General features: G+C 35.4%; 1 protein-coding gene across 2 annotated transcripts in view; it reads left to right on the top strand.

Annotated features, from left to right (window-relative positions):
* MTREX (Mtr4 exosome RNA helicase) overlaps positions 1–14,995 on the top strand; it is a 111,349-nt gene that overhangs the window by 54,137 nt on the left and 42,217 nt on the right. For both annotated transcript variants that reach the window (XM_003925848.4, XM_074385870.1), the window contains exons 16-18: positions 3,703–3,853; positions 13,241–13,413; positions 14,004–14,072. In XM_003925848.4, coding sequence (XP_003925897.1) covers positions 3,703–3,853; positions 13,241–13,413; positions 14,004–14,072 — 393 coding nt within the window. The remainder of the gene's footprint in view (positions 1–3,702; positions 3,854–13,240; positions 13,414–14,003; positions 14,073–14,995) is intronic.

The raw sequence follows: 14,995 nt of genomic DNA, 5'->3' as shown, positions 1-14,995 counted from the left end.
ATGAAATAAACGTACTGGTTACTTAATAAAGTGCTTATTTTAATAGTGTGATAGTTCTAGTCAGTAATGTGTTCTTTTCAACAATGAATCAAATTTTCCTGAATTAAAGGAAAATTAATTTTTACCTTACTGGTTATTTAAATTGTTTGTAAATTTGAGAAGCACATACCTTTTCTCTTAAAGTTCTGTAACTGTACATAAGATAACTACGTACAGGCCTTTTCTGAAGTGGGAAGATTCACATTTATGTGTTTCTCCTTCCACCTTTATGGTTCATAATGCAAAAATACTTAGCCTGTTAATTTTTCAGAACTACTTGCCGAAATGAACCATGTATTCTAAAATGTAGGAGATCATTATGTTAGTATTTATAAAATACTACAAAAACTGTTCTAGATAATTGGTATGTTTGGCTCTCTCAATCTTAATATCTTTTCAGTAAGCAAATTGGCAAAAAGGAATTTTTCAAAGTTTGCCTGGAATCCTTCAAAGTTTACAGAATATCTTTATTTATCATTGGTTACTTGTCTCGTTCCAGTTAAATTTTAGGTAATCCTCTTATTAGGCTGCTTCTTGATACATACAAAAAGAGTACTTTATGAACACTTAAGAGTTTCTGTATTTTTAGTAATATGAGTGATGCTTATGATTTCAATGATTTATATCCTTATCATTGAAATGATAAGGATATAAAATAAGTTCCAATATGACTTACCCTCCATGAGAACTTTAGACTTAGATAGATTTTAGCTTGTGCTTATTTAGTCTTGGCAAGTCCCTGCACCTCCTTAAACCTCTGTTTCTTGTTTAAAATGGAGACAGAAAATTGTTATGAATTGAAGGTTCAGTATTTAAAGTATTTAGTACAGTGATTGGCATATGATAAGCCCTCAGTAAATGATGATCATTTCTAAACTTAAGGAATATATTTAACATATCTACGTAGAACAGAAAGTGTACAGGAAGCAGTATATGGCCCAGTGCTGTAATATAACTTCTGATAATTCTAGTTCAGGGAAATTTGAGATGATTCTGGACTAGATGGTGGTTGTTTAAGGCTTTGTGAAGGAATGTAGGTGGGGCAAGCTCCAAAGGATTGGAATCAAGAGTGGGAGTTACATTTTTATTTTCATGGCTGAAAGGAAGGAATGGTATTTCAGGAAACAGGAGGGGCTTTAGAATCAAAAATTAGCATGTGTTTGGAGTTCTTGGTTTTGCTAAAACAAAAGATTTGTGTGGATACTTATAGATGTGAGAGAAGTTTATTAACTTGATTGCTAAATTGGGTATTCAGTTCTGAGCCTCAGTATTTTCCACTTTTACCCTTACCTTTAGCAAATAATAGAGTTTACAACATGTCCCATATACTTATGTGTGTGTGTGTTTGAGAAATAAAATTTTCTTAAAACAACACACTTCTACTGTGATGTATTGTTATTTTCCATTCTGTTTCATTGAGGGGAAAATAAAATGAAATTTGGTATAAACTACAAAACTTGTTTCAGAATACCTACAGGGACTTTAAGTAATCATATATTATTGCCGAGTAGGGTGGTATTTCACAGTGAAAGCATGTTTGGGAAGAGTCATCTGGCAGCAGCAAGTCAAACAAATTAGGAGGGAAATTGAAATGAGAACAGTTAGGATGGTAGCTTTATTAATCTAGGTTTTAACGTCCTGGTTCTCATAATCTAGGTTTGATTTGATGAACCTTTGGACCAGAGTGCTGGCAGTGGTAAAGAAATAAAAGGACTAAGACATACTGAGTAAATGATCTGCAATAATTGATTAAAAAGGGAGAGAGAACACAGAAGAAACAAACTCCTAAGCTGGAATTTAAATGAGTAACTCATTAACCATTAATCAATGTGAAAGAGAAAGTTGGTCAGAAATGAGGAAGAGCAAGAGAGAGAAATTTCATTTTTTTAGATAATGTAGTGATATTATTTATCATCCAAATTTGGACATTGTCAGAGTTAAAGAGGGCGCTATTAGTAATTACACCGGTACAGGAGGTGTGAGTTGGGGCTATGCTGGACTTACTTGGATAGAATCTCAAAAAACCATGTTGAGTTTCAGGTGACTGAGAATTTACATGGGTGTTTGTATAGCAGTTGAGAATATAGAAGCAGAGCATGGGGTTAGAAATAAACATTTCTTATATTGAAACCCCAGATTTCTTAATGGACATAATCATAGAAGAGAAGACAGAAAAGTCTACAAATGGTTTGCAAAATTTTAAAGTAGCTGAAGTTCTTTAATCCCTCTTTTCTCCCAAGAATCTGATTTTCATGCTAACTTCACCACTCTTCTTGGCCCTATTTTTAAGAAATGTGGATAAAGATCAAGGTTTTAGGGACTTACTAACTATTCCCCTAAAGTGTGTGACTTTTGAGTTTTCAGAAATTAAGGAATTCCATTACTTGTGACTCAGAAGAAAAGTTTCCCCTTTTTCTGCATAAAATCATGTCTTTATACATTTAAAATTCTGGATTCCATAAGGTTGTCCTGTGGACTTCAATTTAAGAACCCCTGAGTACTCTAAGAGTATTTGTGTATTTTGCTATGCCATTTAGAATTACGTGGCCTACGTAACGATACTACATTCTAGATTTTTCTAAATGTATCTTCCAAGAATTCATTCTCTTATTTAAATAACTATGTAACCATTTTCATACTTGTGAAGTATTTTTATTAAAAAATACTTCTGAAGAGACGCTACTGAAAGAGAAGCTTATGTGTGAAGGAACTATTTTAGACATAAACCTTGTGAGTTTAGGTTGCATTATTCTACAATAAAGTTCTACAGTAGAACTTATATTTTACAATAAAATATTTTATACTGTCTAGTCATTATTCTAGCTCTCTACTAACAGCTAGAGTTAGGAGGACAAAAAAGAATTAACAAAGTGTAGATAAAGAATAGGGCTGGGCGTGCTCACGCCCATAATCTCAGCACTTTGGGAAGCTGAGGCAGGTGGATGACCTGAGGTCAGGAGTTCGAGACCAGCCTGACCAACATGGAGAAACCCCGTCTCTACTTGAAATACAAAAAATTAGCGAGGCTTGGTGGTACATGCCTGTAATTCCAGCTACTTGGAAGGCTGAGGCAGGAGATTCACTTGAACCTGGAAACTGGAGGTTGCGCTGAGCCAAGATTTTACCATTGCACTTCAGCCAGGGCAGTAAGAGCGAAACTCCATCTCAGAAAAAAAAAAAAAAAAAAGTCTGTCTGTAATCCAAGAATTTTGAGAGGCTGAGGTTGGAGGATTGAGCTAACCCAGGAGTTCAAGACCAGTCTGGGTAACACAGTGAGACTGCCATCTCTACAAAGTAATAAAAAATTAGTCAAATGTGGTGGTACATGCCTGTAATCACGGCTACTCAAGCCCAAGATTTCAAGGCTGCAATGCGCGGCCTGTGGGGGAACCAAAAAAGTGCAATGCTCTCGTGTGCTCAGAGGACAGAGAGTTAAACATTTGGCAAACAGTATTTTAAATACTGTCATACTGATTTTTTTTCCCCTCACTTTCTCAAAGACCAGTGATTTTATTTTGTATTGGTCAACTGTAGGAAAGAACTAATACGTTTCTGTAGTATTTCTTAATGTAGACTGTGTTATTAAGCATTATAGTAGGTTAAAGGTACTTGTGTAAATTTATTCAGAAAACTACAAAATTGACTAAGTTTTTTCTCTCTTAGGGCTCCGCTGATCCTCTAAATAGTGCTTTCCATTTGACCTACAACATGGTTTTGAACTTACTGCGTGTAGAAGAAATTAATCCGGAGTACATGTTGGAAAAATCCTTCTACCAGTTTCAGCATTACAGAGCAATTCCAGGAGTAGTAGAGAGTAAGTATAAAATACCATTACAGCTTAGTATAGCTAGGAGATTAACTAGCAGAATAGCTGCATTATTGGCTGCTTTGGGTGCATTATTGGCTGGGTTTTTTTTGGTAAGGTAAATTTTGGTTTGTACATAATGGACTGCACAACTGTAGTTGGTCATTGTAACTGAATAGAACATTTCAAAATGAAGGAAAGAAAACCCTGGCAGGCAACTTTTCTGTAGTTGGCTCAAATTTAGTATAATTCTTGTCTTATGCATATATATCATATAACTCATGATCCTGAACAATGAAATAACACAAAGCCTGGTATATTAAAACTTGACCTGTAAGAAGCACTTGTTTATTAGTCTTGTCTTTTCACCATTTCTCATTATAAAATAGTGCCCTGGTATAAACCTGTGAATGTTTAGGGAAAAATGAAAAATAATGCTTTAATTTGGATTAGAGTTTAGATTTTTTTTGGAATTTTCAGTTCTTAAGATAATGCTTACTAAAGCACAAATAGTAAATGTTCTATGATAACTATGTTCAGGTGGAACTGTACATTGATTCTTACTTAAGAGGGTAGTATGGCTGATGATTATAGGAGCTGATTAAAAGCTAAAATGGAGGCAACGATTTAAACTACTGATTTTCACTTGAATGTGAAAAAAATAAACCATTGGTTTGGATAAATCTTATAAAAAATTGTGCATAGTCATTGAAAAAAGGAAGAAGAAAATGTGGCAAAAGATACAGAGGAAAGTTAAAATCATTTGTAATCTCACACAGAAATAGCTACCCAACCACTGTTAATACTTCGTAGTTTTTCTGTTTTGTTTTATAAATAAGTATGCTTTTTAAAGGCAAAATCAGATATGAAGTTTTTGTAATAATGATAATTATACTGGTAATGATAATGCTTATAATTAATATCATTTGTTAAATATTTACCTGTGCCTAGCCTTGTATTAAATGCTTTGCATTTACTAGCTCATTGATTCAGGCTTTTAAAGTTTTAATTTTGGCCGGGTGTGATGGCTCATACCTGTAATCCTAGCACTGAGAGGCCGAGGCGGACAGATCACTTGAGGTCAGGAGTTTGAAACCAGCCTGGCCAACATGGTGAAACCCCATCTCTACTAAAAATACAAAATAAATTAGCCAGGCATGTGGCGGGCACCTATAATCCCAGCTACTTGGGAGGCTGAGGCAGGAAAATTGCTTGAACCTGGGAGGCGGGGGTTGCAGTGAGCCAGGATTGTGCCACTGCACTCCAGCCTGGGTGAGAGAGTAAGACTTCATCTGAAAAAAAAAAAAAAATTTAATTTCAAAAAAGCATGATTTTAAATAACTGACTATTTCTATTTTATAACTGTATCAGGATTTATTTAACGAGACAAATTTGGGATTTCTATCATTAGCATATAGGACAATTCCACTCTTATATTACTTTATTTTAGATGGGGTCTTGCTCTGTCACCAGGCTGGAATGCATCACAACTCACTGCAGCCTCGACCTCCCATGCTCAGTTGATCCCCATGGCTTAGCTGGAACTACAGGCCTGTGCCTCCATGCCTGGCTAATTTTTGTATTTTCTGTAGATACAGGGTTTCACCATTAATAAAGTGATGAGAATAGATGTAATAACCCTTCTAATTAAAAAAAAAAATCAAAGATGACAGTTTTTTAAAATGTGAGCTGAATGGTCTTAACACTCACCTTTAGTAAACTTCCATAAGCTAATTTTTTAATATTTTTTAAAAAACCTTATAACGGCCGGGCGCGGTGGCTCAAGCCTGTAATCCCAGCACTTTGGGAGGCCGAGGTGGGTGGATCACGAGGTCAAGAGATCGAGACCATCCTGGTCAACATGGTGAAACCCCGTCTCTACTAAAAATACAAAAAATTAGCTGGGCATGGTGGCATGTGCCTGTAATCCCAGCTACTCAGGAGGCTGAGGCAGGAGAATTGCCTGAACCCAGGAGGCGGAGGTTGCGATGAGCCGAGATCGCGCCATTGCACTCCAGCCTGGGTAACAAGAGCGAAACTCTGTCTCAAAAAAAAAAAAAAAAAAAAAAACCTTATAACATGACAAATGTATAATTTCAAATCATGTTGCATTTTATTAATTTCTCATAAAAGTAGTTAATAATGCCCCTCGTGTTTGGCTGATAAACTATGGTCTCAGCAAAGAGAAAAGTATGATTCTAGTCTCAGAGAACTGCATTTTTAAAAGAGCTATAAATCTCCCACTGAAAATTACATTAGTAATAAAAAAGACTAACAAGGTTTAAATACACTTTGGATTTGGGATTGAATTAAAGAAGCGTTAAAATCAGATTAAATAGGAAGGAAATTTATTAATTCTACCTCATATCATGGAAATTTCAGATGCTGTCATTAAAAAAAAGGTAAGATTACAAGCTAGTTTCATACTTAAAAGGAAATAAACTTTAAAGTATTTCTAAGCAATTAGCACAAAGTCATGCATGAGTAGGAAAATTATACATACAGCACAACCAGCAGTTAGACTGGTTTGGAGACTGAATAACCAAGTGAAACAGAAGTGTATATTGGTGCACCTATCTTTGTTTTTGTTTTTGTGTTTGCTTTTTACATTCTGACAATCAGTAAATTCCCTTTTAAAACTATCTATGGTACAGTAGAGGATAGAGGGGAAACTCCCAAGTATTATACTATGTTTTTTTAAGCCTATTTTTTAAGACTTCTGGCTGGGCCCAGAGATCGTTCAGTATGACTTAGAGCAAGATTCTACTACTCACTCAATGAATGTAAACATTCCACCATTTCTCTGAGAAATTAAAAAGAAAACCTTTTACTTGAGGATTGGGAACCCCTTTAAATTTTCAGGCCAAGGAAGTCATTTAAAAAGTAACAGAAGTCAAGTCTTCATTACCCCAACCTTGGAACTAAATAGTTAACTTTGAAACCACTTGCTATGTGCACTCTAGTCTGATGCCAAGTGGCAGCAATGTATAGCCAGTCACTAACTATCGTTATTTCTGTTAACCAATGAGAATTCTTGACACCTTTTGTAATCTAGCCCCTCCTTTGATTCATCCCTTTTTCTTTGGAAACTTGAGCCCCTCTGTCTCCAGAGTACTCCCCGAACTTAGAAGTGTGTCTCTGGCTGCAGTCCTCAACCTTGACCCACATAAACTGTTAATTTTGCCTCGATTTCTTCCATTTAGGTAGACATTTCCATCCCATGTTCTCTGTCTCCTCAGGCTCCAGCTTTTGTGTTTTGTTTTTTCAGTGTGGTTCTAACTTACCTTATAAAAGGATTTTAAGTAACATGATCTTTGCTCATCGGTGTTGCCTCTGTATACTTGTATCTACTTGAAATCGAATTATCCCTGCACTTCTCTACCTCTGGTTTTAAAGGGGCAAGCTCTGTTTTTCTAACCTTCCGAAACCAGTAAGTGAAAATACTATCAAAAGTATAACATACTTTTTAATGGAAAAGGTAGGAATGTGGGTCATGAAAGAGAAATAAGGGAACTGAAACACTTCTAGTACAGTTTGCAGAGCTGAGAGTTGTGATCAAACAGAGCATGTAGTGTAAGAGAATACATCCTAAGTGGAGTTCATTCCTACTTTCACTCATTACTTGGAGAAATATGTCTTTTGTTGCATATACTACTAGTGCCTTTTCAAGGCTCTGATACTATTTTTACCACCTTAAAATATACCAAAATTAAAATGTGGACTATTGTCTTTTCAAGTGTAGAATTGATAGAATGTTTGTAAGATTATAACAGATGGCTCACATATATGAGATGTTTTTTCATTTTGATTTATCAAATCAACAGTATATTTTTCAGTGAGCCATGAAAGTAGAAGTCCTTGGATTTTACTCTGCCCTTACTGAAAAGAAAAATGCATATTTAATTTTAGATTTTTTGTTTAGTTTCATTAATAATGCTAGAGGTAATAGGAAGAGCTGTGCAGGTAGATGAGGGTTTGAATCAAGGCTACCTGGGCCTTAGTTTGTTTATGAAGTTGGTATAATAACCAGTTCATCCAAGTTGTAAGAATTAAATGAGATAATCTATGTTAAATGGTCAGTGTGTGTTTAATGTAAAAACTAATAGTATTGCCATAGAGCAGTAAAGCAATCTATGCTTTTTCTTGTAAAATTTGATCGGTTCTGAGCGTGGCATTCACTTCCCGGTCACTCACAGGTTTAGCTATTGTATACACTATTATACACTACATTATATGCTATAAATATGTCTTCGTGACCACCATCTCCCATCTTCCTCAAAAGGAAGAAATTGGTTACAAACTGTCATAAGAGTTTATGGGCATATTTTACATGGTATCTTCTGAAATTCTGAGGCTTTCCTATGGCAGTGACCATGAGGTCTTCTCATTTGCACTGCAATTAAACCAGCTTCTTATACTGAAGTTCCTCAGTTACCTGATTGGGGTGGAAGAGGTGCTATCCTTAAATTAAGTTAATTTGCTTCATAGTCGCAGTCTCACAAGCAAGTTGCCTCATTAATTTATGTCTTTGTTTTCTAATTTGTTACATGTATATTATCAATTTTGAAAGACATAAATGAAAACTTTTTTTTTAACGTGAGAAAAGATTAGAGAAACTGATTTTTGCTTGTTTAATTTGTAGGAAAAAAAAAACAGACTGCACCTAAAGTTAATAACTTTCTAGAGTGGCCATAGTTAGAATCTTAGATACAAAATAAATGTGACTTCTTAAAATATCTTTCAAACTTTTCACTCATTAGTTAAATAGTCTGACCACAGAGTAATTTGCAGTGATATAAAAAAATATCTTCCTGGATGCTTTCCTATTATCCTGCATAGACATTCTCTTATATCATTTTCTTTTTTCTTTCTTTCTTTTTTTTTTTTATGCTTACATGACTAGCAGATATCATTTTCTTAAATTCCTCCTGTCAGTGCTGCCTTTAGTGTACCCCTGGTTCCCACAAATATAATGTTATATGTAACTTTGGGCAGGGCAGCAATATCAACATTTTGGGGTACAGTCTTCATTTTCATATAACTCTTAATGATGTTAGTCTGTCAAATATTCTTTTATAGGGTTTAATTTTTTTTCCTGATAATGTTTACTGCCATAATAATTGTTATGCATAGCATTCTAGTCTTTAATGACTGAAATACAGCTCCTGTAAGCAGTAATGCAGTTCATTTAAAAATGACCAGGTTGGGGAGGCCGAGGCGGGTGGATCACGAGGTCGAGAGATCGAGACCATCCTGGTCAACATGGTGAAACCCCGTCTCTACTAAAAATACAAAAAATTAGCTGGGCATGGTGGCACGTGCCTGTAATCCCAGCTACTCAGGAGGCTGAGGCAGGAGAATTGCCTGATCCCAGGAGGCGGAGGTTGCGGTGAGCCGAGATCGCACCATTGCACTCCAGCCTGGGTAACAAGAGCGAAACTCCGTCTAAAAAAAAAAAAATGACCAGGTTGATGCAGTATGCCCAAGATAGTACAAAAGACTAAAACTTAGAGCTCTAGGAACAGTTGGTCAAAAGGTTGATGATAATAACAAACATAATAATAATAATACAGTAGCAATATCCTTTCTGTTTACTATGAGCCATACTGTTAGCTAAGTATATTCTGTGTCTTTCGGCAGTCCCTAGTAAAGCTTTGTGGGGGTATGTGTACTATTGTTATGCTCATTTCCTAGAGTAAGAAACTGAAGCATGCAGATTATGTAAAGCAGTTTGATACAGATCAGTGGAGTAGAATTGTGAGTCCAGAAATAAACTTTTACATCTATTGTCAATTGATTTTTCAACAAATAGTGCTGCGATAACAGGTTTGCAACATGCATAATAAAGTTGCACCCTTACTTCACGCCATATACAAAAATTAACTCAAAATAAAGTTCTTAATGTAAGAGCTAAAAATTTAAAACTCTTAGAAAAAAACACAGTTGTGAATTTACATAATTTTGGATTTGGCAGTGATTTCTTACCTATGACACCAAAAGCATGAACAACAAAAGAAAAAAATAAACTGGATTTTACCAATATTTAAAACTGTGACGGGTATGTATTTGTCTATGGTTTTTGGCATATAATTTTTTATATCCTTTGTTATATATAGTCTTGTGAAAATGTTGGGGCACTTTAGGCCTTAGAAATAGGCCTTAGAAATTAGATTTTTTTAAACCTAGTTTTTAAGATTTTTTTAAGGCAAGGTTTTTTTTTCCCCTTTTTCTTTTTTGGTCTTTTTGTCTTCGATCTGTTCATAAAAATATTTGTTTGACTTATAGGTCATAAGGCCATCATTTTAAAGGGGATTCTATCTTCTATCTTGGATGAAGAAATGTTATATAGAGAGGCTCAAAATTTTTAAGTAAATGGGCTTTGTTGGGTTTTTTTTTTACTCTATTAGTATTCGATTATGTATCGTTTTTGTTTAATTATATAGTTGTGAATTATGTCCATCTAATTAAAAGTTTCTTTAAGAAGTCCAGGAGGACAGGATTTGAGGAACTTTTGCATAGCTAGATATGAAGAGATTCATAGGAAGGTAAACAAAAATTTATCTGTGTGTTGAGGAAGATGATGCACCCCATCTCTATGGGGACAAAGGCTTTTGTGTTTGGGACCTTTTTAGACTTTGTCTTACATATTTTTTTCGTCTATTAAAAAAAATTTTTTTTGTGATAAACTGAAAATGTGTTTTTTTGTTTTTTAGTTTTGTGAGTTACTCACACACACAAAAATAATCAGACCTAAAGAGGAAGTTGTAGAACTTTCAGTTTGTTAAAATTTTTGGAGGCCCTAACTGTTGACTAGTGGGTAGACTTGTGACTAGTGTCTAAAATTTTGGAGACCTTAGCTTGTGACTAGTTGGGGTAGAGTTAGGGGCAGTCTTGGGGACTGAACTCTCAACCTGTGAGATCTGATGCTATCTCCAAGTGGATAATGTCAAAATTAAATTAGGGGACACCCAGCTGGTATCCACTGTTTGGTGTGTCGGGAGAAAAAAATGTCCTCACACATTGAGTCACAGAAGGCTTCTGTATTAGTTACTGTTATGTGGCATAAAAAAATACAAAAAATACTGGGCAGGTGGCTCACGCCTATAATGCCCGCACTTTGGGAGACTGAGGCAGGTGGATCACTTGAGGCCAGGAGTTCAGACCAGCCTGGCCAACATGGCGAAACCCCATCTCTACAAAAAATACAAAAAAATTATCCACAAGTGGTGGCACACACCTGTAATTCCAGTTACTTGGAAGGCTGAGGCAGGAGAATTGCATGAACCCAAGAGGCAGAGGTTGTAGTGAGTTGAGATTGTGCCACTGAACTCTAGCCTGGGCAACAATAGCGCAAAACAGTCTCAAAAAAAAAAGATAAAATAACACTTTTTTTTGTTTTGTTTTGTTTTGTTTTGTTTCGTTTTGTTTTTTTGAAGACAGGGTCTCACTCTGTTGTCCAGACTGTAGTGCATTGGCACAGTCATAGCTCACTCACTGTAGTCTCAACCTCCCAGGCTCAAGGAATCCTCCAACGTCAGCCTCCCAAGTAGCTAGGACTAGAGGTATGCACCATCACACCAACCTGATTTTTTTTTATTTTTGTAGAGATGGGATCTCACTGTCTTTCTGAGGCTGGTCTTGAATTCCTGAGTACAAGCTGTCCTCCTCCTGCCTCAGCCCCTCAAAGTTGCTGGGATTATGTGTGTGAGCCACTGTGCCTAGCTGAAAAAACACTTTTAAGTGTTTCTTAGAACACATTACCTCAAAAGAACACCTTTTTTTCCTTCTTTACCTGATAGAATGGTCCTGAGACCAGGGCTACAACTACAAATGCTAAAAAAGATAATTCCTAAACAGAAAACTGTAATTATATTTTAACCTTTTTATCAGAATTTCTAAGAGCCTGATAGGGTGAATTGTACCTTCATCCCATCTGACGAAGTAGACTAAAAATCAGTACAACTATTTGCCTAATTGTAAAAATGGCACTAGTTCTACACCTGTATAACATTACAACATCTAAGTAGAGATACAATATGGAGAAGGTATGTGCTAGGCTACTCTTGCTACCTAAAATCTAGACCAATGTTGTGGCCAATTCTAATGTCCTTTCCATAGATTTAAAAATAAGAAAAAGGATATTTAAAAGCTAGAGATTGTATAGGCCAGGTGCGGTAGCTCATGCCTGTAATTCTAGCACTTTGATAGGCCAAGGCAGGTGGATCACTTGAAGTCAGGAGTTCAAGACCAGCCTGGCCAACATGGTGAAACCCTGTCTCTACTAAAAATACAAGAACTAACTGGACATGGTGGCACATGCCTGTAGTTCCAGCTACTTGAGAGGCTGAGGCAGGAGAATTGCTTAAACTTGGGAGAGGCAGAGGTTACAATCATCCAAGACCAAGACTGTCACAAACAAACAAGGCTATAGATTTTTTAAATGGCATTACACATTTTAAAAATCAGTATTAGTTAATACCTCAGAAGAAGCTCAAAAAAAAAATTATCTCCAAGTTCAATTATACCAAATGCCTAAAAATATAAAATATATTTGCCCAGATCACTCCTACTTTTAAAATCAGACAAGATCAAATAAAAGCCTACAAATCTGCATGGCCTGTCTCTATGTCTCTAAACACATAGAGACATATTCATACCATTTGATGGTAGACTGAACTAATATATGACTAAATACAATTCTAATAATATGCCAATATCTTTGAAATTATATATCCTGTTAATATGAGATCCCTATTAAAAAATTAGGGTGTGGCCTGTGATTTATTGATGAATTTGTTTTTGTCCTTGGTTTCTGATTTATAACTTCCATAGCCCTTGTTAGTCTTTTGTTATAATGTTGGGTCAGAAGCGGATCCCAAAAGATAGAATCGCTCTCTGACCTTCTGCTGCCCTCCTTTCATCTGCTGCTTTTTCTTCCCAAGGTAGCAATTGTCTCTAGTCTTTCTGTTTTGGAGACAGACATAAAAAAATTCTCTAATCTACCTTGTCTGATTTTAGGTCACAAGACACCCATTTCAAAAGACGTCCTGCCTCATTCCTTGGAGGAAGAAATGCTCTACAGACAGGGAAAAAAAAAAATCTTAATGGACAGATCTTGCTGGTTTTCCCACTCCGTCTGTTCATGTTAGACTGTAACCAATCACATTTCTACGCAGTTGTCAATCATGTCTATCCAATAAAGCCTCCATAAAAGGCACAGAGGACAGGGTTTGGGGAGGTTTTGGATGGCTAAACACATAGAGACTTACAGGAAGGTAGAAGGTAAACAAAACTGCAACTACTTCTGCACCGACATAATAGGAAAAAAACCTATGTCTTGGGTATAATTTAAATGAGATGTATAACTTTGATTTTGTACATGTGTTCTATTTACAGAGGTAAAGAACTCAGAAGAACAGTATAATAAAATAGTAATTCCCAATGAAGAAAGTGTAGTTATCTATTATAAGATTAGACAACAGCTTGCCAAATTGGGTAAAGAAATTGAAGAATATATTCACAAACCAAAATACTGCTTACCTTTTCTACAACCAGGTCGTTTGGTAAAGGTATGTCATTGTTCATAAAATACTTGAATATTTCAATATTTTAAAATGTTTTTGTTAAAGATAGTAATTTATTTTTTATCTTAATAAAATGCTTCCTGCTACAATAGTTGATCTATAGTAATCATATTATTTTACCTGTTTCACATAGCACTAGCTTAGGAGCTTATGCAAAAGCTTTTTAATCACCACTGGTTTTTATTCTGGAGATTGTAAATTAAAGTACCTAGTTTTGGAATTAACATATAAAGTATTTCTAGTTATGAAATGCTAACTAAAAAGAAGGCAATTTTAAGTTCTGGATGAATTTATTAGATACAAAAAATTTATATCCTTGGAACACACTGTCTTTTTCAGCATTCATTTGCCAACTGAAAGATTCCTGTTATTGCTGTTCTAGGGGGCCTAAGAAATTTGACATTGATTTTTTTTTTTCCGCCCTGCAGGGTTAATAATTTAGCAGTGCTCTTTCAAAAGATACTTTATCAGAAAATTCAGAAAGCTTTATTAGCCTAGAATGTAGGTGTAAACAACTGAAATTGCCTTGTAGATATACATTTGATTCTTGCTTAATTGCTTTTCTTTCTTTTTAGGTAAAGAATGAAGGAGATGACTTTGGCTGGGGAGTAGTGGTGAATTTCTCAAAAAAGTCAAATGTTAAGGTAAACTGTTGTCTTTAGATTAGAATTGTATATCAATTTTTAGTGAAATGTTTTTTCAGGCTTATGAAATCATTCTAAGAAGAAATAGTACTACCTGAAGAGAAGCAGTAATAAATTCTGTCAAAGAAATTAATTTTGGGAATACACCTGGCTAATTTTTGTATTTTTAGTGGAGTTGGGGTTTTGCCATGTTGGCCAGGCTGGTCTCAAACTCTTAACCTCAGGTGATCCATCTTTACATCCCAAAGTACTGGGATTACAGGTGTGAGGCACTGTACCCAGTCAGTCCATTATATTTCCTATGTATCACCTCAGCCATGAGAAAACTATTAAATGGTGGTGGTGCTTTCCTTCTACTCACAAATCCCCCTGAGGTTAACTGGAAAGAGTATCCTTTATTTAAGCCCCTCCAAAAGCTATTAAATTCTCTTTTTGTGTGGAGTTGGAAGTGTAACTGAATGCTGATACAGCGCTTTCGTGGACATTTATGTAACCCAAGATAGAAAAGCTAGCATGCCTTTGCCAATTTACTTATTCTACAGATTTTCTATAAGAGAATTTTGCTTGGGCAGAATATTTTTACCTGTACTGAAGTGCTACAGATTCCTTTCACTCTAGGTTTTACATTTTTGTTTCTTTTTTTTCTTTTCTTTTTTTTTTTTTTAACAGTTTTATGGAGATGATATTCACATACTGTTTAATTTACCCAGTTAGGGTGTATGACTCAGTGACTTTTAGTATATTTGCAGGTATGTGCAACCATCAGTCACCAGAGTCAATTTGTTGTAGAACATTTTTATCATCTCAAAAAGAAATTTGTGTCATTCACTTGTCCTTCCATATCGCCCAGAAATAGAAGAAACTTCCTTCTGTTGCTGGTGTGATGAGTATTTTTTTCATGAAAGATAGCAAATACTTCTTAT

The sequence above is a fragment of the Saimiri boliviensis genome, chromosome 1 (genome assembly GCF_048565385.1).
Source record: "Saimiri boliviensis isolate mSaiBol1 chromosome 1, mSaiBol1.pri, whole genome shotgun sequence".
NCBI classification, from domain to species: Eukaryota; Metazoa; Chordata; class Mammalia; order Primates; family Cebidae; genus Saimiri; species Saimiri boliviensis.
The sequence above is the reverse complement of the archived record's forward strand: the minus strand, read 5'-3'. Positions and strand labels throughout refer to the sequence as shown.